Consider the following 26,925-nt stretch of genomic DNA (forward strand, 5'->3'; position numbering starts at 1 on the left):
GACCAGGGGAGACTGAGAAGTGAGTGGGGAGAAAAGAGAAGACAGGACTAGGATGATGGGCTTTCAGCCTCTCGGTGTGGTTAAAAGTGGGTTGTGCTTTGAGTAAATAAAACAAAAGCAGGATGTTCAGGGATTATAAAGATTTCCTCGGGGAGATGTAACATTTTTAAACTTTTGACGATCACACGCCTTCAGAACCCTACCCATTCCACCCCCACGTCCTGCCTTTCCATCTCCTCAGCCCCCAAACACCACCCTGGTATAGCATCTGGGGGGGAAAGTTTCTCCTTGGTGTGGACGCGATTTCCTCTGTTCCTTGGGAGGGAAGGGACCTTCCCCTGGGGAAGGGCTCGTTGTGCATCTCCCTCCCAAATGAGATGGGCCCATTAACCCGTCACAGGGGTGGTGGTGACCAAGCTCTGGGCAGCAAAGCGGGCCGGCCCCGCGAGCCCGGGGGCAGAGGCTGACCGTGCGTGCACACTGGGGAGCCGCGGGGGCACGTGGGCAGCTCGCACTTGTTCGGCTTCTCCCGCTCTCCCTCGGCTCGCGGGTTTCCCAACCCGGGTGGCCCCTTCCCCACGCGCGGACCACTCGGAATCTTCCTCCTCTTCCTTGATATCACCGACTCACTCGGCGTCTCAGTCCTAACTCCAAATGTAGGATGTGTCCTCTACGCCCAGTGTGGCCGCTGGGGTCTCCTGCCCCGCTCGGTCGCGGCCTCCGCCCCCAGGTCTGCAGTCTCCTGCCTCGGCCGCCTCGGGCTACTCGGTGTCCACCGCGCGGCTCCTCGCACCCCCTCGCCGGGACCCAGCCCTGGAGTCTCCCCTGACTTGGTTTCCCCCAGCCGCAGCGCGCGCCCCGCTAGCTCCGGCTTCGCTGCACCCCTGGCCCCTCGGTCCGGGTCCCGGGTCCTGCACGAAGTCCCGGAGCCGCAGTTGACCGAGCTCCGTCTCTCTCCGGCGGCTCCGTTCTCTTCAGCACCCACCACCCTCCCGTCCCGGCAGCCCGGCCTGGATGCCCCCGTCCCGGGCGCCACTCGGTCCCACTCGTCTTCTCTTCCAGGGCAAGTTCCTCCCGCCCTGGGCTCGCTCGCCGCTCGCTCTCCCGGGGTCCGCCCCCCGCGCCCGCCGCCTCCCGTCCGGCCCTTCCCCGGGCTCGAGCGCCCTCGCTCACCGTCGCTCGGCGCGGGCAGCAGCAGCGGCAGCAGCAGAGCCAGCAGGAGCCGGGGCCGGCGCGGCGCGGGCGGGGGGCGCGGGGGCGCGGCGCGCGGCGCAGCCATGGGGCTCTCGGTCCGCTCCGCTCGGCGCGGCTCGGGGGCCTCTTGCGGCTCACAGCGTCCCGCGGGGCCGGCGCCGGGGCCGGGGCCGGGGCCCGGGCCGGGGTCGAGCCCGGGCGGCGGGGGGCTGGGGCCGCATGCCTGCCTAGGAGAGCCGGGGGCGCAGGGAGAGAGCCGCTTGCGCCATCTTGCACCCACCGGGCGATCTGTCAGCCTCGCCCGGGGTGCGCGCTCCGCACTCGCACCGCCTGCCGCCCGCCCCGCCCGCTCGCCTCCGCCCGCCGCCCCCTTTCCCTCCCCGCCCGTCCCCCTCCCCCAGCCCCCTCTCCCCGGAGGCCCGGTCTGGGGAACAAAAGAGCCGGCGAGCGCTTTAAGCGGCCGGACATTCCCGGCTGCGCGGCGGACGCGCCCCCTGTGCTTTGAACTGTGGCTGGAGCGGCCGGCGCCGTCCCGGGCCTCAGCCCCGCATCCCCTCCCCGCCGGCCAGCCTCGGACCCAGGGGACGCGGGCGGAGGCTGGGAAAGTGGGGACCGAGCGGACTGTGGAGTGGGTCAGGGCTGAGGAGAAACACGCAAGGCGGCCGGATTTGCACCGAGCCACTCTTTCGGCTGCGTCCCTCCACCGTGACCAAGTCTATGTTTTAGAGACAATTTCCTAAAAGCTGTGCAAAGTTGTCGGAGTTTCTGACTTCCGTGGGTTTTTGACCTTTCCACTCAAAGAACAGACACTTAGCTGTTAAGATAGGCTCCTCGAGCTGGCGGAGTCCTGGTGCTTGGATGTTTGGGGGCAGATGGAGGCAACTAACTCACTCCAGGGCCTGGGAGAGTAGACCCATCCGCACCATGAGCGCGCTGAGGCAACCCGGTCCCGACCCTAGATTTGCCGGCTGTGTAGACCAGCTAACTCAGGAAGTCTACTCTTGGAGCTCATCTGAAATATAAGATAATCATGTCTGTCCTGTTCATCCCTAGAGACAAATGACCTAGTAACTGGAGAAGCCCATTCAAAGTCAAAACTCCCCAAAACATATCTATGCCACAAAGAAGACTCTCAGTGTTTCTTATCAGGGAACATATAAAGAGACAACATAGGATTCACATAAAATGTTACAGAAGACAGGTGTGCCTCCTGTGAGAAACATCCCCATATTAGCCCTTAGAGATCCTGAATCTTGGCCTCTCACTATTAAATGATATTCTGTTGAGTCCAGCGAGAAGGGCTATTCTTTCAAAAGTATTGAGCATCTACTAAATTCTAGGAACTGGAGGTTTAAAGGTGGCAGTCTCGGATTCACTCAGCTATTCCATCACCTGGGGCTGGAATGAGATGGGAAAAGAGTAAGTCTCTCTTTTGTTCGCAACTCTGGAAATTTGAGACCAGGAGTGTTTATAACTTTGATGCAGATAAGCAAAGAAGTGCAGGGCTCTAGGAGTCAGACTGCCAAGAGGTGGAAAGTTTACTAATGGTGGGATTTGTACAGCCGAGGTTCACTCCAGTCTGCAGTAGCAATTGGGAGATGGACCCGAGAGGCAGCACTGGAGCGTGTGAGCCTTGGGAGGCAATGAGGGAAATTAAGGGTCAGGGGACAGCAGTATGCCAAAGCCCAGAACTGATTTCATTGTGAGGAAGAGCTGGACTGATGGGTCTCAACTGGTCATCAGAAGGGAGGGAGGGAGGGCACTCTCTGGCCTAAAGCAGCGCTCCCTCCTGCAGGGCCTGAATTCGCAACAACCCCTTCTTGGCTCGTCCTGGACTGAGAGAGGTCAAATTGGTGTCCTGAGTTGTTGGCATTTTAAATTCATTTTGACAAGTGTTTAATTCTTCTTTATCACACCCCTTGGTCTGGGAGTGATATGCAAATAATGGCCATTCTGCTGCATGCAAATTGTGCAGTATCTTCCCGGACGATCTGTCAATTACCTTGGGGTTTGGTCCACCAGCTATTTCGGGGGTGGTCCAGGGCAGGGTAACCTCTGGTTGCCTGTTCCCTCCAGGAGAAAAGAACAGTCCCCGGCTCTGTAAAGATCCTAGCAGAGGGCAGCTGCCACCCGGGATCCTGAACGTGTGTGCTTTGTAAACATGGGGTCTTGCATGTGAGTTGTACATGCATGTTTGAGTTTAGGAACATGAGGGTGTTTGTGAAGGTGAGTGTGCATGTGTGTGACTCTGAGCTTGTAGGCTGTGTGGTATCCACGGATGTGAATGCCCAGCTGCGAGTAATTCTGGTGACCATTTATACAGAAGAATGGTTGTGAAATCTAAATTCCTGGAGTCGTTAGCTCCTCCCTTGCACCCAGGAAAGTTCAGAGAAATGTGTACCTAGGTGGAAAGAGATCTCCAGAGAGCCTAATAGAATGCCATCAAAGAACTCATTTTTCCTAAATTTGGGTCTTTTTCTTAAATGCCTGTGACTGGGGAAAGATGCTTTATTTCTCTCCCATGGCCACTGGCTCTCTACCTTCAAAAACTACTACTTCTTATCCCTGTTAGAAAATAAATTTCCAAGGGCAGAAAGGCTGAGGAGATCTTAGCTGTTGGTTTCAAAGAAGAATTTGACATTTTTGGAAAATAGTTTATTTATTTAATTCATTAGGGACAGATACATGATCAACGCCTTGGCTTAACAGTAAAGAATATCTATTTGTAAGGAGAAAGAAGAAATGATGGAAAGATAATTAAATAATATAGCATAAACTAAATATAGACAAATAAATGAGCAGGTACCGGTTACATTTGTCATGCATCAAGAAAAGGAAGATTTTAAAAAGGAGACTCTTGAAAAAATTAAGGCATCGAGATGGAGGGTGACAAAGGGATTAATACCCTGTAAAAGGCCAATAGATTCTTTTCTAAGAATACTGCTACAAAAGACACAGTCCTAACACTTCCAAAATTACCCAGAGCCCAAATCATATATAATGCTAGTGAGTAATGGCCACTTTCTTATCAAGTGTGAATTATAGGCAGATACCAGATTTATTACTTATTTGCTTTTGAGAAACAATTTTCCACCCAACCTAATGGGTTATAAATTGTCTCATTTGCAGCTATTTAATTTAAACCAGAACCTCAGTGCCTGTTAAACAAGAACATGAAAAATGACTACGTCGTGTAATGCTAAGAGCCTACTGTTAAAACAGCCATTTAATTCAGGGCAGTTTTTTTTTTTTTTTTCCCTTAAAAAACCAGCAAAATAAAACAAGGCTTTTGACCTTCGAAGCAATGATGAAACACACAGTGGCTTTAGCCACAGCAATGCTCAATGCTACAGAAATAACACAAGTGACAATTCTGTCCTTAACAAGATACAAAACCAACATTAATAATCTTTAGTGTTATCATAGGCTGGTTGAAGGAGGGGGAGGGGCAGGAAATAGAGGGGTGGATGTCAAACGTGAGTGACACCCAAGTGTAATAAACACAGATGCTTTCAGGGTCTAAAGAAGCTGCAACTCTGCTGAGACATTTCACCATTAAAAAAAAAAAAGAAGAAGAAAGAAAGATAGACTGGTTATTTCCAATTTGGCCCAGAAGTCAGAGTTAACCCTTGGTGTGCCAATCAGTTAAAAAGATGCAATTAGGGAGTAAGATATCCCACATTCTATGCTCCTATGAGGGGGCAGAGGTGAAAAATCAAATAAATGACACTGTTTGCTCCACAAAGAAATAGAAGTCAAGCTTGTCTCCATGTAGCGAGTCAAAATGAGCCAACAACACTTGTCCTGTCCAAAGACCCCCCTTCCAGCAGCCCAGGGTGGGACTGTAGAGAGTTAAGTGTGCTGGGTGCAAATTCATGAGATTCCTCTCACTCCCCCTCTGCCCCCCCCAACCCCACCATCAGTTCATGTTCAAGGGGAACAGAGTGGGAAGGGTCTTGGGCTACAGTTTCCCTAACCCCTATCCCACTTAATCCTGCTTTCAGCTTCAGCTGGGAAGGAAGGTCCCAAACTACTTCCATTCAGCAAACCCACCTTCCTGCATAAAAGGGAGGGAGTCCTTTTGTCCCGAGCCTCTGGGTCACACTACCCTTCCCCAGCCCCACAGGAAGGGGAAAATCCCCTTTGTGACATGACTCCACCACCTCCATGGAGCACTCTCCTATCCCAATGCCGAGGAGAAAGATGCCAGGGAAGTGGGAAGGTCTTCTCCGAGCCGGCCCTGGGGATGGGTCTGCAAGGAAACCAGCATTGCCTGGGAAGAAGCATGCAGAGTCCCAGAGGGAAGAGGGGGCAGGAGAACATCGGGTGAAGGGAACGGCGGACACAGGAGTCATGCTATGGCCTTGAAACAGACATGAGGTAGCCATGTTGTTAGGGGAGGGTGCATACTGAACCAGGCAGGAGAGCCAGAGGATCCAGTCTGGGAGAGGAGTGCCAGTCAGAGAGATGGAGAGAGAGAGGCAGAGACACAGACAAAAGGAGACAGAGAGAAAGACAGAGAAAGAGGAGAGAGGAAAGGAAAAGAGAAGAATAGCAGAGCACTGGAACTGGGAGAAAGAGAGCAGTGCAGGGGAAGGAAAGGCAGAGAAGGGAGGAGTGGGGAGAGAGAGAAAGGGAGACCAGAAGATTTTCAAAACCAGGCACTTCCCACATTACAAAATTAAATGCAGAGTTGCTCTGTGGGGAGCCAGGATCACCCTCTCCATTTGGGCAGTGGGGGCATGGGAGAAGGGAGGTGGCACAGTTAAAATGTTAGGCCTTCAGAGCCTATTTGCACTCAGCCCAGCCGGGCAGGAAAATGGGCTGGCACTGTCTGTGTCAGACAGGGCATTGGAGACACTCTCAGAGTGTGTAATAAAAGGCTGGGTGATGGAGGTGGGGGCCCACCAGGGCTGGGGGCGTTGTCCCGACCTGGAGGATCAATTAGCTGTAATGACTGATCATTGCCACTGCCCGGACCCCAGGTCCCCAGTTCACCAACCAGCACATCCGCCTGTGCCTCACACACGTGTATGTCCCATGTAGCTGGGTCTCACATGTCTCTCACACAAATATGTGTCACAAAGAGTACAGGGAGAGTGAACAGGCCATTTCTTCCTCTCCCCCTAGCCAAAGGCTGCACACGGCTTGATGATGGTCAGTATCTGTAGGTACACGTGTGTACATGTGTGGCCACGCATGTCATGTCCCGTGATCCACAGCAGCCCGCCTCAAACTGCACTCCCTAGAGGAGCTAAGCAGAGGAGGAGACGGGGCCTCTGGGCGGACCTGGGCTGGCTGCTGGACGGCAGGGGGCCTTGGGCTGGCAGCTGACTCCAGGAGCCTCCAGAACCTCACTGGGCTGGAGGTCCAGGTAGGCGCAGGAAGCACTGACAGCCTCTGGCAGGCAGGTAAGTCTGTCCGGCCCAGTGGTTGCCCGCTCACACCCCCCCAGCTCCCTGTCCAGCCAGTGTGCCCTGTGCCCGAGATCGGCCACACCCGAGGCAAGGTCAGGGGCCTCGGAAGGCAGGGGGTCCTCAGGTTCCAGGTCTTGGACACGGAGGTCAGGTTTCCCTTGGGATGCACTAAAGTCCGAGTGGACAATGACTTCGGCTTCCACCTGGTTCCTGCAGGCTGGAGGCGGCTTCTTTCTCCCATTGCCCTGGTCAGAGCAGAGAACACAATGACAAAGGGACCGTGACTGGCAGCGGTCACCAGAAGAATGACCAACATGCTTGGGATGGACAGAGACTGACCCTCCATCACAGGGTAGAAGTCACATTGGAGTTGCTGAAGGATACGCGGAGACTGTCCCACCAGATGGTGTCCAGACCCCGGGGAAGGCAGAGGGAAAACGGAGCCCCGCCCTAGCCCCTTCCCTAGGTATTCTGGAAGTACCAGGCCCAGAGTGGAGTGCGGGAAGGGCTGAGTGTCCTCAGCTTGGGTCCACCCTCAGACCCACAGTAGTTGTGCGGTGGCCCACTTAGGTCCAGGTAGAGGAGGGACCGCCCCAATGCAGGGGAAGCACAGAGTCCCACACTGGCCTGCTCTCCATCTGCAAAATCTCTAGAGGTCCAGGGGTCTCTGGGTGGGATACCTATCCCCAGGGAGACTACCATCCAGGGGTCTCCTGAGAACTCATCACCTCCTCTTCACAAGGACGGGGACCCTTCACCCCGCCCCGCCTCCTCCCCAACACTGACCTTTATGGCGTCGTACACCAGGGCCTGCAGCAACAGCGTCTGCCCGGTTCCAGCAGGGGGCAGCAGGGCTCGGGTCAGGGAGGGCATGGGACCCGCCTGGGGCAGCTCACAGCCTGCCCAGGTGCCTGCCCAGCTCGGCCCTCCTGGCTGAGCCCAGGAAATCTGCACGGGGAAGAACGGGGAGCACTGAGGAGCAGGCCCAGGCCGGAGAGGGAAGCGAATGGGGCGCGGGGAAGACGGGGGGCCCTGGCTCCTGCTATCTCCTTCCCCCCTGGGCTCCCTGCTCTGGGGAACACGGAATGGGGGAGAATTTGAGGATGGGGAATTCCTCCTGCAGAAAAGCCTAATACCTGACGCTTTGGCAAAGCCTGGAGGTTTCAAGCAAAGTGGGATCTCCACCCTAGAGGCAGGGAGGAAGGTGAGGGAAGGGCCCAGGGGTTGAGAGGGCTGGTCAGAGTAGGGCATGCCTGCGTGGAGAGGACCTCACTTTGCTATTCCTTGATGCATCCTGGACCCACTTGGCCAGAGACAAACTGACCAGCCTCTCCTCCCCACATGGGGAGGTCTTAGAGGTCTCCCCAGCTGTGGGGATGAGGAGGCAGCTGCGCATTCTGGCCACTCTCAGTCACCTACAAACAACCTACGGGAAGCCCTGACCTCCCTGAGAGTCAGGCTGACCTATTCTGCCAGGGGGTAGAGGCCCATCTGCTTCCCTGCCCTGCCAGCCCTTTCATGGAGGAGGGCGAGAGCTCCTTCTCTGCAGCAGCTGCCCAGGACGAGGAAGGGGGGCAGCAGGGGTGGGGGTGGGGCGGGGCCAGGGGCAGGTGTCCGTCACAGGGTCACAAGCTGTGCTCTGGCGCACCCTGCTGTCCTACTTGGGAACGCGCGGCCGTGTGGGGCTCTGACCCGGCAGGGCTCACCGTCCTCTTGGAGTGCCCGCGGCCGTCCGAAACGCCACCACCCATAAGGCTGTGCACCTCAGCCCTGCCCTCGGTGTCGGCGGGAGGAGGGGACCAGTCCTGGGGACAGGGATGCACAAGGGACTCCAGTTCATGGGCAGCTGGGGGGCTGGGGGCGCCCAGCCGGGCTCGGGAGTACAGCGCAGGGTTCCCGGTGGTGGCCGTGGAGGAAAGGCCCGGGAGGGCTTCTCTGGAAGGGAAGATGGGGAACAAGGCACAGGGGTCAAAGGTGAGGGGGTGGGAACGAGACTGGGATCTAGTTCAGCCTATGGCCCTGGACAGGTTCTTGCCGGTCCCTGGGACTCAGTTTCCTCATTTGCATAATGAGGTGGACACCCTGTGATTGCTCAAAACAGCCCTGACAATGCAACTCCCTCCCTGGGCTCCAGGCATCTGAGCTGTGGCGCCCTTCTCTCCAAGGTGCTGGCAGCCACAGAGAAGGAGAAAGGCGGCTCTGCTTATGTCTGCCCCTGCTAAGGGGGTGGGGGTGGGGGCGCTGGGGACACCCCTAAGTCTACTCCCCTGTTCTTAGGAGGCCATCACCCTGATCCCGGAGCCCTAACTTTTATGGGGCTCCTGGGGGTGCTGAGGGCGAGTCACGGCCACGTTCCCTGCCCCCCATCTTTGCGGCCCTTCCTGGAACACCCCTCTCTGCGGCTGGACTGGCTCCCTTGCCCACCTGTGAGGGCTGCGGCGCAGGCCGGCACACATGCAGGCCAGGAGGCAGAGGAGGCCCAGGCAGACGCCCACAATGATGCCCGTGACCGAGTGCACGTCCAGGGAGTCTGGCGGGGAGGGGGACAGAGCAGTCAGGGAGCGGGGAGGGGCCCAGGGCTCCGGGGCAGGGCTTCCTGCAGCTTCCTCGGGAGGTCAGTGGCCTGAGTCTCGCCCTCTGGTGCCGGCAATCTTCTGCTGCCAGCACAGGAGGGCCCCGCAGCCTGGAACACTCCCTTCTTCGTGTGTGTGTGTGTGTGTGCGCGCGCGCGCGTGCACCTGCACGTTGGCACAGGGCCCCCCGCTCTGCTGCCACCATCTTGAAATTCTTAAGTAATTTTTAAACGGGGCTCTGCCTTTTCATTTCGCCCTGGGCCCTGCAAATTCTCCAGCCAGTGCTGCTGCCTGCCTCCACCCCACGGAGGTCATCCCCTCACCGAGCCAACAGTCCAATCAAATTAGTCTTTCAAAGGAACTGCTGCTCCCCCACCCCCAAGATGGTCTCCAAATTAAATCAGTCCTTCATAAATCGCGGGACCAGGCCAACTGCCCCTTCAGTTCGCCTTCTCCCCACCCAACCAGGAGAGCAGCTGTCCAAAATAATGATAATGCAGCTGTGCCTAGAGACAGGGTCTTGGAGTAGAGGATTTCAGGGGGAAGGAGGCCTCCAAGTCAGCCCAAGGGGCTTCTGGAGGTCCCACCTCTCGACCCCCATACCTGACAGCTTCTCCTGGAGAGTGATGACATCCTGCAGGCCGGAGAAAGGCCCGGGCCCCACCTCTGTGCGTGCCCCCATCTTGAAGAAGTACCTCGTGTCGCTTTCTAGGCCGTGCACTTCAGCGCTGAAGATATTTCCTGGGGTGGGGAGGGGGCAGGGAGGGCAGGGTTGGTGGAGGGGGCGGGGGTGGGATGCAGGGATAGATAGGGAGCAAGGACTGAGAGACGCAGCCCCCCAACCCCTGTCAGGCAGTAGCTTCACCCTGCTCAGCTCCTCCCAGGCGCCCTGGAACTCGCCCCCCCCAGGGGCCCCCTCACTGAGAAGGGGAAGGGATGGGGCGCTCTGGATTATGCGGGCCGGAGCGCTGGGGGCGCACGGTGGGCCCCTCACCCTCCGTGGTGAGCAGAGTCCACAGGTGCTCCGGCTGGCTGTGGTTGCTGCTGTAAAGGATCAGATACTCGACGATTTCCCCATTGGGCTCCGTCGGGGGGCACCAGTGCAGGCGAACGGTGGTTGGCGTCAGGGGGCTCAGGCGCAGGTCGGATGGGGGCGTCGAGGGCCCTGGGTGTGTGGAGGAGACGGGGAGAGGCTGAGTCGCTGGGAGCCCCAGCTCCGGGGCGGGGGAGGGGGAAGGTGGGAGACAGGGCCAGAGAACACGGCCTCCCTTTCTCCCCCTTCATGCAACAAACCACGCAGCACGGAGCAGAGATGAGGTCTGGTCCACAGTCAGGGAACTTTTGGAGGACAGTGAGGGGGGCGCTTTACCGTTGTCCCTCCCCTCCCAGAAACGCTTCTCTACTCAGCTCTGCCCAGCCCTGGCCGCAGAGCCCCCCAGCCGTCTACTCCCAGATACTTCTGAGGGTTGAGGACATTGTCCAGTGTTTCAGGGGTCTCGGGGCAGAGCTTAAAAAGTTTTGGAAGGCTTAGGCTTTATTTTAAACTCTCATGCTACGTTTGCCATCTATTCCAGAGCAAAGTTTAATATAGAAATAATGTTTAAAAGTATGTATCATTTGGGGTGGGCCACGGTGGCTCAGCAGACAGAGTTCTCGCCTGCCGTGCCAGAGACCCAGGTTCGATTCCCCGGTGCCTGCCATGCCAAAAAAAAAAAAAGTATATATCATTGTAAGTTTCTAACTACCCCCCTACGATCTTCAAGTAAAATGAGTTGCACGTGCAGATGTCCTCTGTAATATTCGTCTGCTCTGGCACAGGCCCCCAGACGCCATGGGAACCTCAGTTTGAGAAGTACCATCCTGGGAGGGTTTGTGGTTTATTTTTTGAGGAGAAGATCTGAGGAAAGGGAGGGTGGATGAGGAAGGGTGAGCAGTAAGGACAGAAAGTGACTGGTGAGTAGAGAAGGGACAGCAATTTGGGGACTCGGGAGTTCAAGGCCCTCCAGAGGGTGGCAGGGAGTTCCAGGGCACAAGAGTCACAAACTCACGGGCTCCAGCGACCCTCTTTAGCCCTAGTTGGTTTTCCACATCTCTAGGCACCAGCCTCTCTACTTGCAAAAGCGGAATAACCTCCCTCCCCAACTGTATTGACAGTTGTGCTGGGTTTCCAACGGCGTAAAGTGCCCTTTGAGAAAGTACCAGGTCTCCTTAAAGTCCTTGTGCGTTTTTACACCCTTATGAACAAGGTTAGAGGTGGGTGAGAAAAAATTTGTAAGTGGTGTTTGTTAAAGCAAATTCACAAGCGCTGAGGACCTCAGTGCCACGCACATCTTGCTATTTCAGATCCTGGGACAATGGACAAAGGTCTCTCAATTGGAAGGTAAACAGTCTTAGGGCTAACAGAACCAAAGAAATTCTCTTGTGTTTTGAAATGGCATTTCCAGATGCTTCTTATGGAGCTGAGAGTCACAGACTTGCAGGGTGAATGGTCCCATTGTCTCTTTTTACAGATGACGACACCGAGGTTCTAAGCGGAGAAGGAATCTGCCCAAAGTCTCCCTGTGTGTCAAGGGCAGGATGAGGACCAGAATGCAGAATCCAGGACTCCTGCCTCCCTGACCTGGCCTCTCACCACAGCCTCTTAAGAAGCCACTCACCTAAACCCTATGTCCTTATTTTAGAAGTGGTTAAGACCCACACAAGGACTGTCCTACATAAATGCAAAGCAGATGACATTTGAGGGGTTCTGAGGGATGTTTCAGAGAAGAGGGCTGTTGGTGGAAGGAGGAGTTGGGTAAAAGATGGATTGGTGGCCAGGGGGCCGAAGGGCCACTCACGGTCAGGGAGGGTGGAGCGCTCCACCACGGAACCAAAAGGCCCGTCCATGTCCACGCCATGGGACTGCACCGCAAACTCATATTTGGTAAATGGCTTGAGCCCACCGATGAGGATGTCTTCGCCAGAGCTGCAGAGGCAAGAAATGGTGATTAGGGTTCTCAGACCCGCTGACCCAGCAGGGCAGGCCCTTCCAAAACTACTTCCCTGCTCCTAGCCCCAGCTCCAGGCTGTACCCTGAGAAGGGAAGCCTCTCTGCAGAGACTTGCAGAGAAGTCTGGATATGTTACTCCATGTGCAAACTCAAAACCAGGTCCCCTCCTCCAGGGAGCCTTCCTGAATTCATCCGAGTCATCTTCCACCTGAGGAACTATCTCTGGTGCATCCTTTCTTTGGCGCATCTTTTCTTTAATTTTGCTCTGGCTGCAGCTGTGTATTTCCATTGCTCTATCAACTGGCAACTCCTCAGGGCAGGGCCGTTTCCCCTTCTGACTGGGGGCTTCCTCAGAACAGGGGCTGGGATGTCTCTTCCCCCATCCGATTGGGAGTTCCCTGAGGATGGATGAATAGATGTGCACGCATCACATTCTCTAGGGCTGGGAAAGGTGGGATCCAATGGATTCTCCTTTTTCAGGCAGGGAAGGTGTACCCCATGTGGACTCTCAGCGTGCCCCCAGAGGAACAGGTGAGCAGTGGAATGTTTCTGAATTCCCCAGGGCCTGCTCCCACCTGGCCACCTGCTGCTCTCCTCCCCCCTCCTCCCCTTCCCCCTGCCTGCCACACCTCCCGCCTTTACAGGAGCGGCCCCTCTCCCCACCTGGTGTAGTAGGTGACCAGGGAGGCATTCCTGAGCCCCCAAGGGCTGAAGCGCACAGTGTAGTTGACAATCTTGACTGTGGTGAAGTCGGGTTTTTTCCACCGAAGCCAAATGGATGTGGAGCTGTTAGATTCTGCATGGACGTGGGCAGGGGGCAGGGGCGGCCCCCTCTGGATGGGCAGGTCTGGAAGGAGAAAAGCACAGTGTGGGGAAGGGAGTGGGGGGCAATCATCCCTGAATATGTACAGCGGTTTTACAGGTCCCAAAGCACTTCCTCTTACCCTGTTTCTTTTGATCCTACGAGTTGGATGGCATCATTTCTACTTCACAGATGAGGAAACTGAGGCTCACAAGGATGTAAATGATTTTCTGCCAAGGTCATACATAGACCATGGAACACAAATATGCAAGAATGTAACAGAGAGACGCAGCACATCATGGCAGTAAAGAGCACAGACTGCCTGGAGCCAGAATGCCTCGGTTCACGTTTCAGCATGCCACTTACTGGCTGTGTGGCCTTGGACAACTTACTTAACCTTTCTGTGCCTCCAGTCTCTAGTCTGTAAAGTGGGTCTGATAATAATACCTACCTCATAGGATTGTTATGAGGATTAGTTTAGTTAATATTTTAAAGTAGATTGAAAAGTGTCTGGCCTATAGAAAGTATGATGTAATGATAAATGCTTCTTCTATAAACGTAAAATAAAATAAACTCCATGAGAACAGAACCTTAATTATGCTGCTCGCCACTAAACTCCCAGAACAGAGCTGGCACACAGTAGATGCTCAGTAACGTCTGCTGAATGAATGACTGAACAAACTGGAATTAGAACCCAGGTTTCTTGGCTCCTGGTGGAATGTTCCTTCTGCTAAACCACATGGTGGAAACTAGCCCGGGAGATTAGGGGTGAAGGAGGGTTGTGACTGGCAACCACGGAGAACAATACAGGGCTGCAGTGGGAAGTTTTTGCCTGGAAACCAGGAGTCCTGTATTCTAGGCTCCTCTGTGCAACCATGGCCAACTCCCTTTACCTCTCTGAGCCTCAGTTTCCCAGGGGGCCACATAGGGAATACTCTCCCTGCTTATCTCCCACAGCCAAGCAGCAATCTGATAGAAAATGTGATGTAGGGGGCAGTACTTTAAAATACAGTTTTAAGATTGGGATCAACCATGAGGTTTCCCTCTAGCCAAACCTTTTAAATCAGCATCTGCTCGTGCATGATGAGGACCCAAAGACAGGGCATAAACGGGAGCTTCTCATTATGACAGAGGCGAAGCTCAAAAAAGGAACCCAGACTCTAGGACAATGGGTTTGGGGGTGGGCTGAGGCTACTGGGCTACCTGCCCACCAGGCGGCCCAAAGGAACGGGAGAAGAAAGGCACAGGGACCCCTAGAAAGAGCCCTTCTCCCCTTCCCTGCTGCCCCTCTCACCTGGCGTGGGAGCCTTTTCAGTTTTGCCCTTCCACACTGCTGCGTAGCCATCCTCGTGTTTGTTGAACGCCACAAGCTTCACCTCATACAGCCGTCCGGGGACTGGGGAAGGTCACAGGGGTCACTCACCAGAGGAACGCGGGGGTCACTCTATCCCCAGAGACACGTCCCTCTCCAACTCCTGCTCCTGGCTTGTCCACACCCCACAGCAGCTCTGCCCGCTCCGTTACCTTCCCCAAAGCCCTCCTCACCTAGCTGGGTCAACTCATACTGCTTCACTTTCTTCTTGAGCCGGACGGGCCCCACATCCCAAGTCTGGTCTCCACGGCTCCCCGGAGGGCTCTCGCCATTGGCTTCTTCCTCGGCCCCCACCTCCCGCCAGTACAGCTTGTAGCCAGAGATCTGGGCAGGGTGAGGGGGCGGCTGCCAGGACACGACCAGGGACTCCATCCTTGCCCGCACCTTCAACTCTGCAGGAGCAAAGGGGACTGGGGGGCAGACCAGCAGGATAGGAAAAAGAAGGAAGAGAATGGGGGATGAAGGGAAGGGGAACAGGGAAGAGAGACAGCAAGAGGTAGGAGGAAGCAAAAAGCAGAAGATGAACTTCAGTGAGGGCTTTGCCAGCATCCTCTCAAGTCACTGTTCCCTAGTCACTCATGCACCCCATCTGCCAGGCCCTGGGCTAGGTCTAGAGGCGAACTCATGCTACAATAGCAGAGTGTGGGAATGCAGGGGTGTCTCCTGGGCACTGGTAAAGAGGTCAGCAAGGAGAATCTCAAGGGCGGGGAGGAAAGTACCTGGCTCTAAGGTTCTGCCAGTCTCCTGAGTGAACGAATGCATGGAGACCGGGAAGCAAGGGGGCTGCGGGGCTTTCTGAGGCTAGGTGGGAGGGATGGAGCCAGAATGGTGGAGTGGTGGTGGCTTGCAATGTGCCAGCCACTGCTTCAGGCACTTCGTATACATATTTTATCTTTATTCTCACAACCCTATAAATAGCTAAGAAAACTGAGGCTCAGAGAAGTTAAGTAAGTTGCCCAAGGTCACACAAGTAGTAAATGCACCAGGTTTTGTAAACTTTGTACACATATTTTAACTTTATTCTCACAACCTATAAAATAGCTAAGAAAACTGAGGCTCTGAGAAGTTAAGTAACTTGCCCAAGGTCACACAGATGGTAAATGCACTAGGTTTTGTATATAGCTCCAGACTGCGTTTAATCACTCTACAACAGGGCCTCTTAACAAAGATAGTAACAATCGTAATCATGGCAGAATATATTATTTAACAAGCTCTTAGGTTTGTTAAATGCAGCAGAAAGAAGAAGGGAGGCTTGAGTCCGAGTGTGTCTGCAGAGGTCAGCCTTTTACTCTGCACCCCGGTCTTCCTTATACACCAAGGCAGCGAGGAGCCATGGAAAGCCTCGAGGGAGGGCACATGTAACACACACAGTCGCACCCCTGCCCCCGTCCTGCCCCTCCCGCCCCATACCATGGCTCTGGTTGTGCATACTGGGCGTCCTGTGCTGCATCCACTCGGAGGGGGCCCCGTAGCCTGCACCTGTGCCAGCTGAAATTCGTACTCGATACACCTTGTTCGGCTGAAGCGAGTTCAGCGTAAGCTGGGTCTCATTCCCTGGCACCTCGGTGGAAAAAATCTGATCTGCTGGAGATCAGGAGAGATGGGCTCTGGGTGGCCACCTGAGGACCGTGACTCTCCACCCCCATACCGACGCTGCCACCTCAGATCCCGGTTCCTCGGTGCCCACCCTGGCTGAAACCTTCCTGGCACTGACGACTCCACAGCTCTAGGGCTGACACACGGCTCTAGACACACCTTCTAGAATGGGGAGACTCGCACCAGGCTCTCCCTCCTCCTTCCCTGGGAGCTGGCAATGACCCTCTCCCGCATGTCACTGTCCCCACACCAGGGCACGTAAGCACTGGCTGCTTCCCAGAGCCCTGACAATCACCCCAAACTTCTTTCTCTGTCCCGCAGTCCTCACCCTGGACCCCCAGCCACCTTTTTTCTTCTAACTTTATTCCTTTCACATCCCCAACCCTAGATGACTTACATTTACCCTAACACAGCCTTCCCAATGCCTCATTTCTCCAATCCCACAAGCACTCCCCTTACCCGCTTACCCCGAAGCCCTCCTCTACTTTGTGTGTGTGTGTGTCTGTGTATGTGTGTGGTAACATATATACATATCATAAATTTTGCCATGTTAAGTATACAATTCAGTGGCACTAATTATTTTTGCAATATTGTGCCGCCACCACCACTAGCCATTACTAGAACTTCACATCACTCCAAACAGAAACCCTGCGCCCATTATGTGCTAACTCCCCCTTCCCCCTCCTTCCCTGCCCGACACCTGTACTCTACTTTCTGTCTGTATGAATTTGCCTATTCTAGATATTTCACGTAAGTCGAATTATACTTTTTTTTGTCTTTTTGTGTCTGACATTTTGCTTAGCATATTGTTTCCAAGGTTTATCTATTTTTTTTTTTTAGCATGTATCAGCTCTTCATTCCTTTTCGCAATTGAATGATGTTCCATTATACGGATGTACCACATTTTACTTATCCACTCTTCTGCAGGTGGGCATTTGGGTTGTATCCTCCCTGCAGCTGTGTGAATAATGGTGATGTACACTGGTGTGCAAGTATCTGTTTGGGTCCCTGCTTTCAATTCTTTTGAGTATATACCTAAGAGTGGAATTGTTAGGTCATATGGTAATTCTATGTTAGATTTTTTGAGAAACCACCAAACTGTTTTCCACTTTTGTGCCTTTAGAGCTGGAAGGGGTCCTGGGGATTACCCAGGCTACCTGCCGTACCTGCCGCATTTCACAGATGAGGAAACAGAGGCAGGGACTCAATAGGATTACAAGGTGCAGCTACAGAGGAGGTGGGCCTAGCATTCTTTGCCTTCCCTTTTCATCCCTGCTGTCCCTACTTCCAGTCTGCTTTCCATTTTCCAGGCTCATCTCAGCCCAGCTGAAGTCCACAGCTGCTCTAAACAACCCTTCACTTCATTGATTCCCAACCCCGTGAAGCCCACATCCCACCCCACTCACCTTCCTTTCCGAAACCATACTCTATCTTGTACTTCACCACCTGCCCATTGCTCAGGCCAGGGGGCAGGGGCAGCCACGCCACCCTGATGTCCGAGGGGTTGGGGCTGGACAGGGAGAGCTGGGGCGCTGCACTGGGGACTGAGACACAAGAACATCAGGGTGAGCCCGGCTCCACCGACATGGAAGGTGAGGCCCAGAGCGGTCAGAGGCTTGTCACAGAGCAAGCCATAAACAGGGCCAGTGCCAGGACATGAGGGAGGGAAGAGGGGCTTTCAGGGGGACCCTGGGTTGGAGGACAAGGGGCCCATGCCTCTAAAAGTCCTGGCGTGGAGTTGCTCCTGTGCACAAGGGACGTTCTTCCCATCCAGAAACAAGAGCAAGGTTTGGGGCCCGATCTTCCACATTCAATGTATCAGCGTCATTGGTCCCGGCCCTGACCGGGTGGATACACGGGTATTTGGAAGAGGGGCCATATGACAGAGGGAAGCACGAGATCTAGGCTCAAATCCCAGCTGTTCAACTGACCTTGGGTAAGTCACTCGCATTTCCTGGGCCTCAGTTTCCCCAACTGTAAATTGAGGGGAAGAAACCCTGCCCATCCCCTTAGAGGGCCCCAAACAAGACAGGGGGCAGGTAAATGTGCTTTGGCGTACACTCATAAAGAGAAGTCAGAGCTACCACCCTTAAGGGATTCTCTGGGCCCTATGCGACCCTTACAAGTGCAGAGGCCCTACCATCATCCGGGGTGTGCACCAGCGTGGGGGCTGAGGTGCGGCTGGCCCCCAGCTGGGAGTAGGCCACCACGTAGAACTCATAATCCGTGTTGGGCTCCAGGTCCCGAACCTGTAGCTCGGTGGTGTCATTGTTCACGGCAAACTGGTACTCAACGTTGTCCATGCCTGATGTGGGGGACAAGAGGACTGTCACGGGGCCACCCCCAGGCTCTGTGCCAGGGAAAATGGAGGCTGCCTAGGGGACCCTCAGACTGCTGCAGTCTCTGGAATAGTCTATTTATAGCTAAACAATCCTGGATAATCTGAGGTAGGAGCATTATTGCTCCCAGATAACAATACCAGATAATCTTCTGAATGAATAAACTCCTTTGCCTTCTAGTTTTGCTATATTAATTTCTATGTGGGTAGAAGTTCTTTCTGGCGTCTAACTGAAGTGTTTCCTGCTGCAGTTATTAAGACAGAGTGGGAGTTGGCTCTGGGAGCCTTAACCCGGGCTGGGAATGCCAAGGAAGGAGAAGCATCCCCTCTCTCCTCTCATAACAAACGTGGCTGAGGGGAAAACGTGTCCCACGCATTGATCCCTCCAGCCCCAAGTCTAAGAAGAGTTGCCTAACAGGTGCCTGTCTCTTCTGTGGACTCCTACTCCACCCCACCCCACAGATAATCCCCCAGGTAACCAATCCTTCAGTCATCCCACCTGCATATTCCCACCCAGCCACCCACCCATCCACTGCGCCCCTGCGTGGGCCTTGCTGGAGCGTCCAGGGTCCGACGTGGACATACCCCGCGCCTTCTGGTAGTGAAGGGAGAAGCCGATGATTTGCTCGCTGTGCAGCTCGGGCCGCTCCCAGGCCACCAGCACCGCGGAGCTGCTCAGCGGTGTGGCGGTGACCCGCGTGGGGGCGCTGGGCAGCCCATCGCGCACCACTACTGCCAGCGGCGCGGCGGCGCACGCAGTCCCCACGCCGTTCTCGGCCACGCACTGGTAGTACCCCGCGTCCTGCAGGCCGATCTGCGTGATGACCAGGCTGCCGCCGCCGCCCTGCACCTTGACGCGCCCGTTGGGCCGCAGCGGCGCCCCGTCGTGCAGCCAGCTCAGCGCCGGCCGCGGCTCCCCCGACGCGCGGCACACGAAGCGCGCAGTGCTCGCCCGCGTCCGCGACAGCGCCTCGGGCGCCTGCGTGATGGCCGGGGCCGCTGGGGGCGGGGAGAGGGCCGCTGACCCCGGGCTTCCGCCACCGGGGGCTCTCCCCCTCCCCGGAACACCCCAGCCCTCCTTAGCTTCCCCCAAATAACCCCCAGCCACACCCGGCCGGGCCGACCCCTACGCCCCTGCCCCCCAATTCCAATCACGAGCCTCTCCCCGACTCACTCCTCCCCAAACACTCAAGTTCAGGGCAAATCTACACCCCCACCCCCACCCCGACTTTCCCCCCACTTCCCCCAGCCCCACACTGACCGTTCTCTTCCCTTCTCTGAATTATCCTCATGCCTCCTCAGCTTTCCTTAAAACTCCAGCTCCCCCTCCTTCCCCCTTTTCCCACACTTCCCAGATTTACTCCTCTCAGATTTCCCAGACCTGAACAAACCCCGTCCCCCAGTTTTCCCAGTGCCACCCAGAAACCACTCCTTTACCTCCCCGAATCACCTCAATCCCTCCCCTTCTCCCAGTTACCTAAGTCCCACCCTGACCACTCTGTCCCCTCCTCCAGTCACCCACGGCAGGCTCTAAATCACCTTTTCTTACTTGACTCAAATCCCCTCACCTCATCCTCTCTTCTCTCCCTCCCACCTCCCCTCCCCCACCCCCCACCCCGCTCATCCAGTGCCCCCCTATGAGCCCGCCACCCTAACTCTACCCCTTTTCATCCCCCACGGTCACCCCCTCGGTGCCTCTAACGACAGGCACCTCCCCATTTCCGCCCTTCACCCCATCTAACCCACCCCAATCTGGTCTCCCCCACACCTACTGCACCCCGCCGAGAGGCGCATGCGACTGCCCCGCCTTACCCAGCACGCGCAGCTCGGCGGCGGCCGTGGCGAAGTCGCGCGTGCGGGGCTTGTTGGCTCTGCAGACGTAGACGCCCGAGTGCCGGGGCTGCGCGCTGGCGATGAGGAGATTGGTGCGCCCCAGGACGATGACATCCGTGGAGATGGGCTTCCCATCTGGGAGGGCAGTGGGAGGCACGCTGGAGGGGGGGCGCTGGGGACGGCCCCTCCAGCCCCGCTCTGGGCCTCAGGCCCCTCTTACACCCAGGTTAAGTGAACATAGTCCCAGGTTTGATCTCAGTTCCTCCACTTGCTAGCCAGTGACCCTCTCTGAGCCCTAGGGTTTCCATCTGAAAAGTGGGGAGACAGTCCCTGGTTGGAAGAGCTGCTGCCAGGATGAAAAGAATAAGGTCTGTGAGAACCCCTGGCTTGTAATAGGTGCTGAGGACACTAGTTGGTTACAATTATCATTATTATTATATCCACTTCCCTCAAGAAGGACGTGCTCCCCTACTCTTGTGTCTACCCAGAACTATGATGAAGTGCTGACCATGAGCAAAGGGACTTTTATCTTGATGTTAAACGAAAACCATTTGAAAAGCACCTGACTTAGGGGTGCAAACGGAAAATCCAGAGAAAAAATACAAATGACCAAGAAACACAGAAAAAAAAAGGGTTCAGCTTCATGTAATCAAAGGAATGCACATCAGAGCACAGATACCATTTTTCACCTATCAAATTGGGGAAGATTAAAAAAAAACAGTAATTTGCAATGTTGGTGAAGAGCTAAAATACTGATGGGGCCATAAAGCAGCCTTTGCCTTAATCTTGGAGCCAGAGATTCCACTTGTGAGAATCTGCCCTGGGGAAACGATCAGAATTACAGGCAAGACTTTGTGACCAAGGACTATGGCTGCAGTGCTAAGTGTAGTAGCTGACAACTGGAGAAGACTTAAAAATCCAGCAGTAGGGCACTGCAAATTACATTATGGCTACATTCAAATGATAGAATGTGATACAGTTACTAAAATTATTTTTAAGAAGTTTTAGAGATAGGGGAAATGCTTATTTTATACTGTTGTATGAAACTAGGATTCAGAACTGTAAATACAATATGTTCTTGATTCGTGGGGAAAATGTGCATATGCATAGAAAAATCTGGAAGAAAATACATTCATATGTTCACAATTTTTAGCTCTGAGTGGTGGCATGTTTTCTGCTTGTTTTCTCTTTAGTTTTCTACATGGAACATGTACTTCTTTTGCAGTTTGAAAAAACAAACCGACCAAAAAACTGGTCCCTTTTCTGATGCAGTGGAGTTAATTCCTGGAGAGGGAGCACTGTGTGATGCCAGGCATGCAGTCCCCTTCCAGCCCTTCTCTTCCTAGCATCTATCCAGGAGTCTCTCCAAGTGGCTTTCCAGGACTGCAGGTGTTGACATCATCTGGGACAGCAATTCTCAAATCCTTACCGTACAGGGGAGTCACAGGATCATAGGGGATCAGGTTACAATGCAGAGGCCTGGGGCAGTGCCAGAGATTCTGCATTTCTAACGAGCTCCAGGGTGCTAGAGCTGAGGACCTCACTGACAGTAGCCAGGACAGAGGGCACTTATTAAACTTAAAGATCTCTGGATCATAACTCTCCAGGGGTGAAAGGAGGGAGTCTGCAATTTTAACAAACTCCCTGGGTGATCATGATGTGTGGTCAGGATTTAAGAAACATTGAAATTAGGACTTTGGGGTGACACCACAGGCTTCCTCTAACAATAGTATGAGGGCCCTACTGGCCTCTGGGATCTTACTAAGTAGGCAAATGTCATAAGTCCAATGAGGCAATGCTTGTTGGGGAGCACAAAGATATGAGCTAGTGTTGTTCTATTTCATCAGCTAAGTGGCAGGCACATAGATATCTAGTTTACTGTTTTTCTTTAAATTATATGTATTCATATATCTTTTGAACGTGTGATATAAATGTATTAAAAGGAGACAGTGTAGGGTAAGAGAAGGAGCTGAGGAGGAAGGGTAAAGAAGAGGGCCGGGTTCAAGACCTGCTTCTATCATTAATCTGTGCAGTCACTTCTTACCAACAAGTGGAAGCAAAAGCAATCCCTGCCTTCCTTTCTCACAGGACTGTAGAAAGTGACTGTTCCAGAAAAAGAACAGGCTCTGAACTTTGGGTCCAGGCTCTGCCACCTGCCTCTCTGAACCTCGACCTCCTCTTCTGCCTGGTGGGAAAAATAGTCCTGGCCCCAACCGTCCTTGAAGGGCTCTCGGGAGGCAAGAGAATGGGTGTGAAAATGCTCAATCAGTCGCGAAGTGAGCTCTGGCAACCCCGACAGCATCTCCAGTAACTCGGCCCCCGGCCCCCGTGGCACTTATCACTTGCTGTCTAATACCCGTCAAGCCTCTGGTCACAGGCGTGCATCTCATCTCCCTCACCCGGACAATGAGCGCAGAGGGCAGAGCCCGCGCCTCTCTCATCCAGCGATTTTATTCCCGGTGCCCTGTAAGCCGCCAGACACACAAAGGCAGCGGTGCACCGGGGTAGACACAACTGCCGCCTTTGTGGGTAGAAGACCAGCCCTGGCACCCTGGCTCCACCTGGCTGGCAGGCTGTGCCCACCCTCCCAGCACTCACTCACTTGTAACACTGCAGGGAATAGAATAAAATAAAGTGGAGAACCTCACCCAGCGTTTCAGAAACGATTTTGCTGATTTTGCCGTGGGTAGACTCAAAGTGTTTCATAAAGGAAAATGCCACACAGATGTGACGATGACTTTTGTCCGGTGCCCCGGGCAGCCCCCCTGACGAGGTGGCCCACCCACGCCCAGCCCTGAGGGCAGTTCCCGCCACATCAGAAGGTCAGCGCTCCCCAGAGCAGTAGCCCTTACAGCTTCCGAGATTGGGGGCTTGTCAATGACACCCCGCCCCCCACCTTTCCCATGCCCTCCTACCCTCTCCCTTCACTCACCCTGTCGGACCCAGGACACGAAAGGGGTGGGGTCAGCTGAGGCTACGCATTCCATCACCACGCTCTGACCAGACACCACCGTGGTGTTTTCCGGGGCTGCCACGATGACCACGTCCTGCCCCCTGGTGGCGACCAGGGACCCTGCAGAGAGGGCAGGCAGGAGGCAGCCTTAGTGTTCTGCGTCTCTATGTGAATACCTCACCTAAGGCTCGCAGTTGCCTGGTGAGGCAGGTGAGCAGGGAGCAGCAATGTTTCAATCTGATGCAGGGGGGGACAGTGAGACCCAGGGACACATAGCCACATGGTTCAGCAGAGCTGGGACTGGAGCTCTGAGCTCTCTCGGAGCCAACATGACCTGGCCCCTGACTCGGCACTGGAGAAAGGACAGGACCGTCCCACACCTGCCCTCATTCTCCCCTCCCAGGTTAAATGGACCCTCCAGGCAGAGGGCCATCAGGGTCAAAAGTCCAGCACTGGACTCGGAATAAACAGAGTGCCTGGTTCCAGCCCTGCCGCTAACGTGCTGTGTGACCTTGGGCAAGATGGGTAAGCAAGGGCCTCAGGCTCCCGTGTGGAAAAGGAAGGTGGGGTGGGCTTGGGTTTCTGCAAGCATGGCAGCTGTCTGAGCCCTGGTTCCCTGCCCAGCTCTCAGGGAGACTGGGGCCCTTTGGGACAGCATGGGTAACTTGTGGTTTGTCCAGCAGGTGGCAGCAGAGACCACAGGCACCGGGAAAGGGGGCCAGAAAAGGGAAAAAAGCTAAGCCTGGGGGTTGGGGAATGAGGATGGGGAGAGGAGGATGGTGTGACAGAGAGAGGTCAGCGAGGGGCCCTTGGGGGAAGCCTGAGGCATGTAAGAGCTGTTGAGTACCTGCTAGGGGCCAAGCAACTTTGCACTCTTAGCTCAGTTACTCTCACAACTGCCCTGAAGCTGGCCAATTGGGAAGAAGCCCAGGGTGGTAGCGATGGAACAGTGAAGCCAGGATTCAAAGCAGGTTTTTCTGACCCCAAAGCCTGTGCCCTTCTTACTCCATCACACTCGGACCGGAGATTTTCAGCAAAATGGAGAAATGGATGGGCACACTAGACTGTGGGGTTCCGAGGCTGGCTGTACACAGCAAGCAGAGAGGGAAGAATCTCCCCGTGTCCAGAATCCTCTGGGCATATGGAGGGGCAAGAAAGAAAGGAGCGGGGAGCCCTGGCACTCCCCTCTCCCACCCTGCACCCAGAGGAACAGACTCCACAGGAAGGAAGGAGCCAGGGACTCCTGCAGCCCTGGCTCCACCCCCACTTGCTGGGTGGCACTTGTCCTCCCTGGGCTTTGCTGCCTTACCCTCCTATGGGGCTACTACCACGGCACCTAGCTGAAGGAAGGGATGGGCCTCTTGGGACCCCTCCCAGCTCCAAGGGGGCAGACTCAAGAACCCCCTCATCCCCCAGCAGCCCCCTTGCCTCGGCGGGCCACGCTGAGTAGGGCCTCCTGGCTGCGATGCTGGCGGGCTGAGTTGGTGGCCACACAGCGGTAGGAGCCTGCGTCGCTCTCCTGGACGTCCAGGATCTGGAGGACGCCGTTGGGAAGAGCGATGAGCCTTGGGGACAGGGGAGAAGGCAGCTGTGAGATGGGCGGGGGGCCTGGGGCGGGGGAGGCGGCTGGGGTGCCCAGACTGTCCCAGGCCTACCTCCCACCCCAGCCCCAGACACCTGCAGTATTTCACCGTCAAGCCTCCCTCATAATAAAAGAAACTAAAAGTACAAGATATCAATTTCACCTATCAGATTGGCGAAGGCCAAAAGGTTGAATTACCCTAATCTCAAAATATCAAAGTTGCACACACCTTTTGACCCAGCAGTACCACTTCTTTTATCCCACAGATATCCTCATACACGTGCACAAAAAAAGTATGTTTAATGATATTCACTCCAGCATAGTCTGTAATAGCAGAAGACTGGAAATAACCCAACTGTCCACCCATAGGGGGTTACTGACTAAACTGTGTTGTAGTCACACAGTGGAATGCTAAGCAGCTGTTAAAAAGGAGGCAGACAGCTCTGTATAAGCTGGGACACAGCAATCTCCAAAACTGGTCAAATTTTGACCAAAAATGGTCAGCGCAGCACAACGTATGTGAGGATGTGTGCTTATATCCAGGTGTGTTTGTATATGTTGACTTACCCTGGTAAAGGTGGTATCCTGGGATTTTTTTTTACCCCCTGCCTACAGTACATTTCCTGATAAAATTCCTTTTGACCACACTATCTCATCCGACCCTCAAAACAAGCCCAAGAGATAGAGTGGATCACCTCCCCCATTTTATTGGTGGCAAAATTGAGGCAGAGGAGAAGTAGGATATTTTCCCAGGGTCTCACAGCTGAAGCAGAGTTAATACTTGAACCCAGGTCTCCTAGTGTCAAATCCCATGTTATGCTCACCTACCTGTCCCAGCAGCCACCATGAGACGTGTGAGAATCCTGTGGAAGGGACACCTTCTCCAGAGGGTCCCGGTCAGCAGGTACTTTACTTAGGAGGGGAGGGGTGGATGAGGCGGATGTTCTGTCCTTGTGGTTAGAGGGTTAAAAGGGCAAGACCTTCCTTGAGGGGCGATGCAGTCCAGGAAAGGGTCCCCATGGGGGTTAGGGTGGTAAGGAGCAGAGTGGGTGCTGGCCTAAGGAGAGACCAGCAGGTCCCCCTGAGCCCATCAGCTGTGACCCCCGCCGGGTCAGTCCAGGCTGAGAGTCATTGTTTCTCATTAGAGCAAACGGTGCTGGCACCGATGGTGTGGGCTGGGCCACGGTCGGAGAGGGAGCGGAGTAGCTGTGCACTTGGTAGGGATCCCTTAGTTCGTGGAGAAATGGGGTATGAGAAAATCCAAATGTGGGAGAGAGTGAGGAGAGGAAGGGAGGGGAGAATTCTGTGCACTGGCCTAGAAACCTGCTGTGGCTCGACAGGGACTTAGAGAAAAAAAAACAAAAACAAAAACCCTGCATTGTGCCTCCCTTATCCCAGAGGCAAACCCAGCTCTGCTTGCAGCCCCTTAACACTCAGCTCCAACAGCTGCCCCTTTGGGTCTGGTGGCATCAGGGCTGGAGCCAGTGGGAAGGAAGGGGACTGGAGGCAAGGGGTGGTTGAAGGTAAAATCCTGAGCCAGGGTCCAGCCTCCTGCCACAGAAAAAATTGATGGAAAAGGACAGGGAGGGGAAGGATAAGCAGGGCCCATCTGGGAAACAAGGGCCCCCCCATGGCCTTGTCCTGCCCCCTGTACCTGCTGCCTCCTTTCCTCTCCCTCAATCTAACTCACTGACAGTGTCTACTGCATCCCCGTCAGAGCCACCCACAATTATTAACAAAGTTTCCTGATTTTTCCAGGGAAATTAAGTACCCAAGAGCTAATAATCTCCTTTGACAAATAAGATTTCCTTCATTATGTGTGTTGAATGAATGAATGAATGAACAAATGAAAGAATGAATGGATAGCTTCCCCTGGGCCTGGAGCTGCTGCTGCAGCCAATAGAGCAGTGGCACAACCACTTTTAGAATGCAACCAAAATCTTTGCTATGTTTTCTTGAAATGTGTTTTTAGAAGCTGGCATCAGAGAGATGTCCAAGATATATTGCTTGATGGGGAAAAAAAAAGCAATCACAGTGTTTATGAAGCAATTCCATTTTTGGAGAAACGAATATATGGAATGCACAGAAAGTCAAGGTTGGTGAAGTTCATGGGGTTTTCTCTGGGTGGGATTACTGAGGACTTTGTTATGTTTTTAAAATGTCTGTTTTGCTTTATAGCAAATATGTGTTTGGGGGAAATATTTTTAAATTTTAAACTTAAAAAAATGTGCACACTTTGTTTTATAATTCCAGGCTCTAAAGAAGCAGTGGGGCAT

General features: G+C 54.5%; 1 protein-coding gene across 1 annotated transcript in view; it reads right to left on the bottom strand.

Annotated features, from left to right (window-relative positions):
- Nucleotides 1-3,840: 3,840 nt before the first annotated feature.
- The window catches only part of IGDCC4 (immunoglobulin superfamily DCC subclass member 4), a 39,968-nt gene continuing 16,883 nt past the window's right edge, over nt 3,841-26,925 (bottom strand). The window contains exons 6-22 of the mRNA XM_077126740.1: nt 24,496-24,632; nt 23,047-23,187; nt 20,094-20,249; nt 18,867-19,280; nt 18,084-18,248; nt 17,350-17,487; nt 15,758-15,928; nt 14,521-14,757; nt 14,270-14,371; nt 12,837-13,020; nt 12,022-12,149; nt 10,179-10,349; nt 9,788-9,925; nt 9,036-9,141; nt 8,318-8,546; nt 7,398-7,559; nt 3,841-6,856 (exon numbers count right to left, since the gene is read on the bottom strand). Coding sequence (XP_076982855.1) covers nt 6,449-6,856; nt 7,398-7,559; nt 8,318-8,546; nt 9,036-9,141; nt 9,788-9,925; nt 10,179-10,349; nt 12,022-12,149; nt 12,837-13,020; nt 14,270-14,371; nt 14,521-14,757; nt 15,758-15,928; nt 17,350-17,487; nt 18,084-18,248; nt 18,867-19,280; nt 20,094-20,249; nt 23,047-23,187; nt 24,496-24,632 — 3,187 coding nt within the window. The 3' untranslated portion in view covers nt 3,841-6,448. The remainder of the gene's footprint in view (nt 6,857-7,397; nt 7,560-8,317; nt 8,547-9,035; nt 9,142-9,787; nt 9,926-10,178; nt 10,350-12,021; nt 12,150-12,836; nt 13,021-14,269; nt 14,372-14,520; nt 14,758-15,757; nt 15,929-17,349; nt 17,488-18,083; nt 18,249-18,866; nt 19,281-20,093; nt 20,250-23,046; nt 23,188-24,495; nt 24,633-26,925) is intronic.

This window comes from Tamandua tetradactyla, chromosome 14, assembly GCF_023851605.1.
Source record: "Tamandua tetradactyla isolate mTamTet1 chromosome 14, mTamTet1.pri, whole genome shotgun sequence".
NCBI lineage: Eukaryota > Metazoa > Chordata > Mammalia > Pilosa > Myrmecophagidae > Tamandua > Tamandua tetradactyla.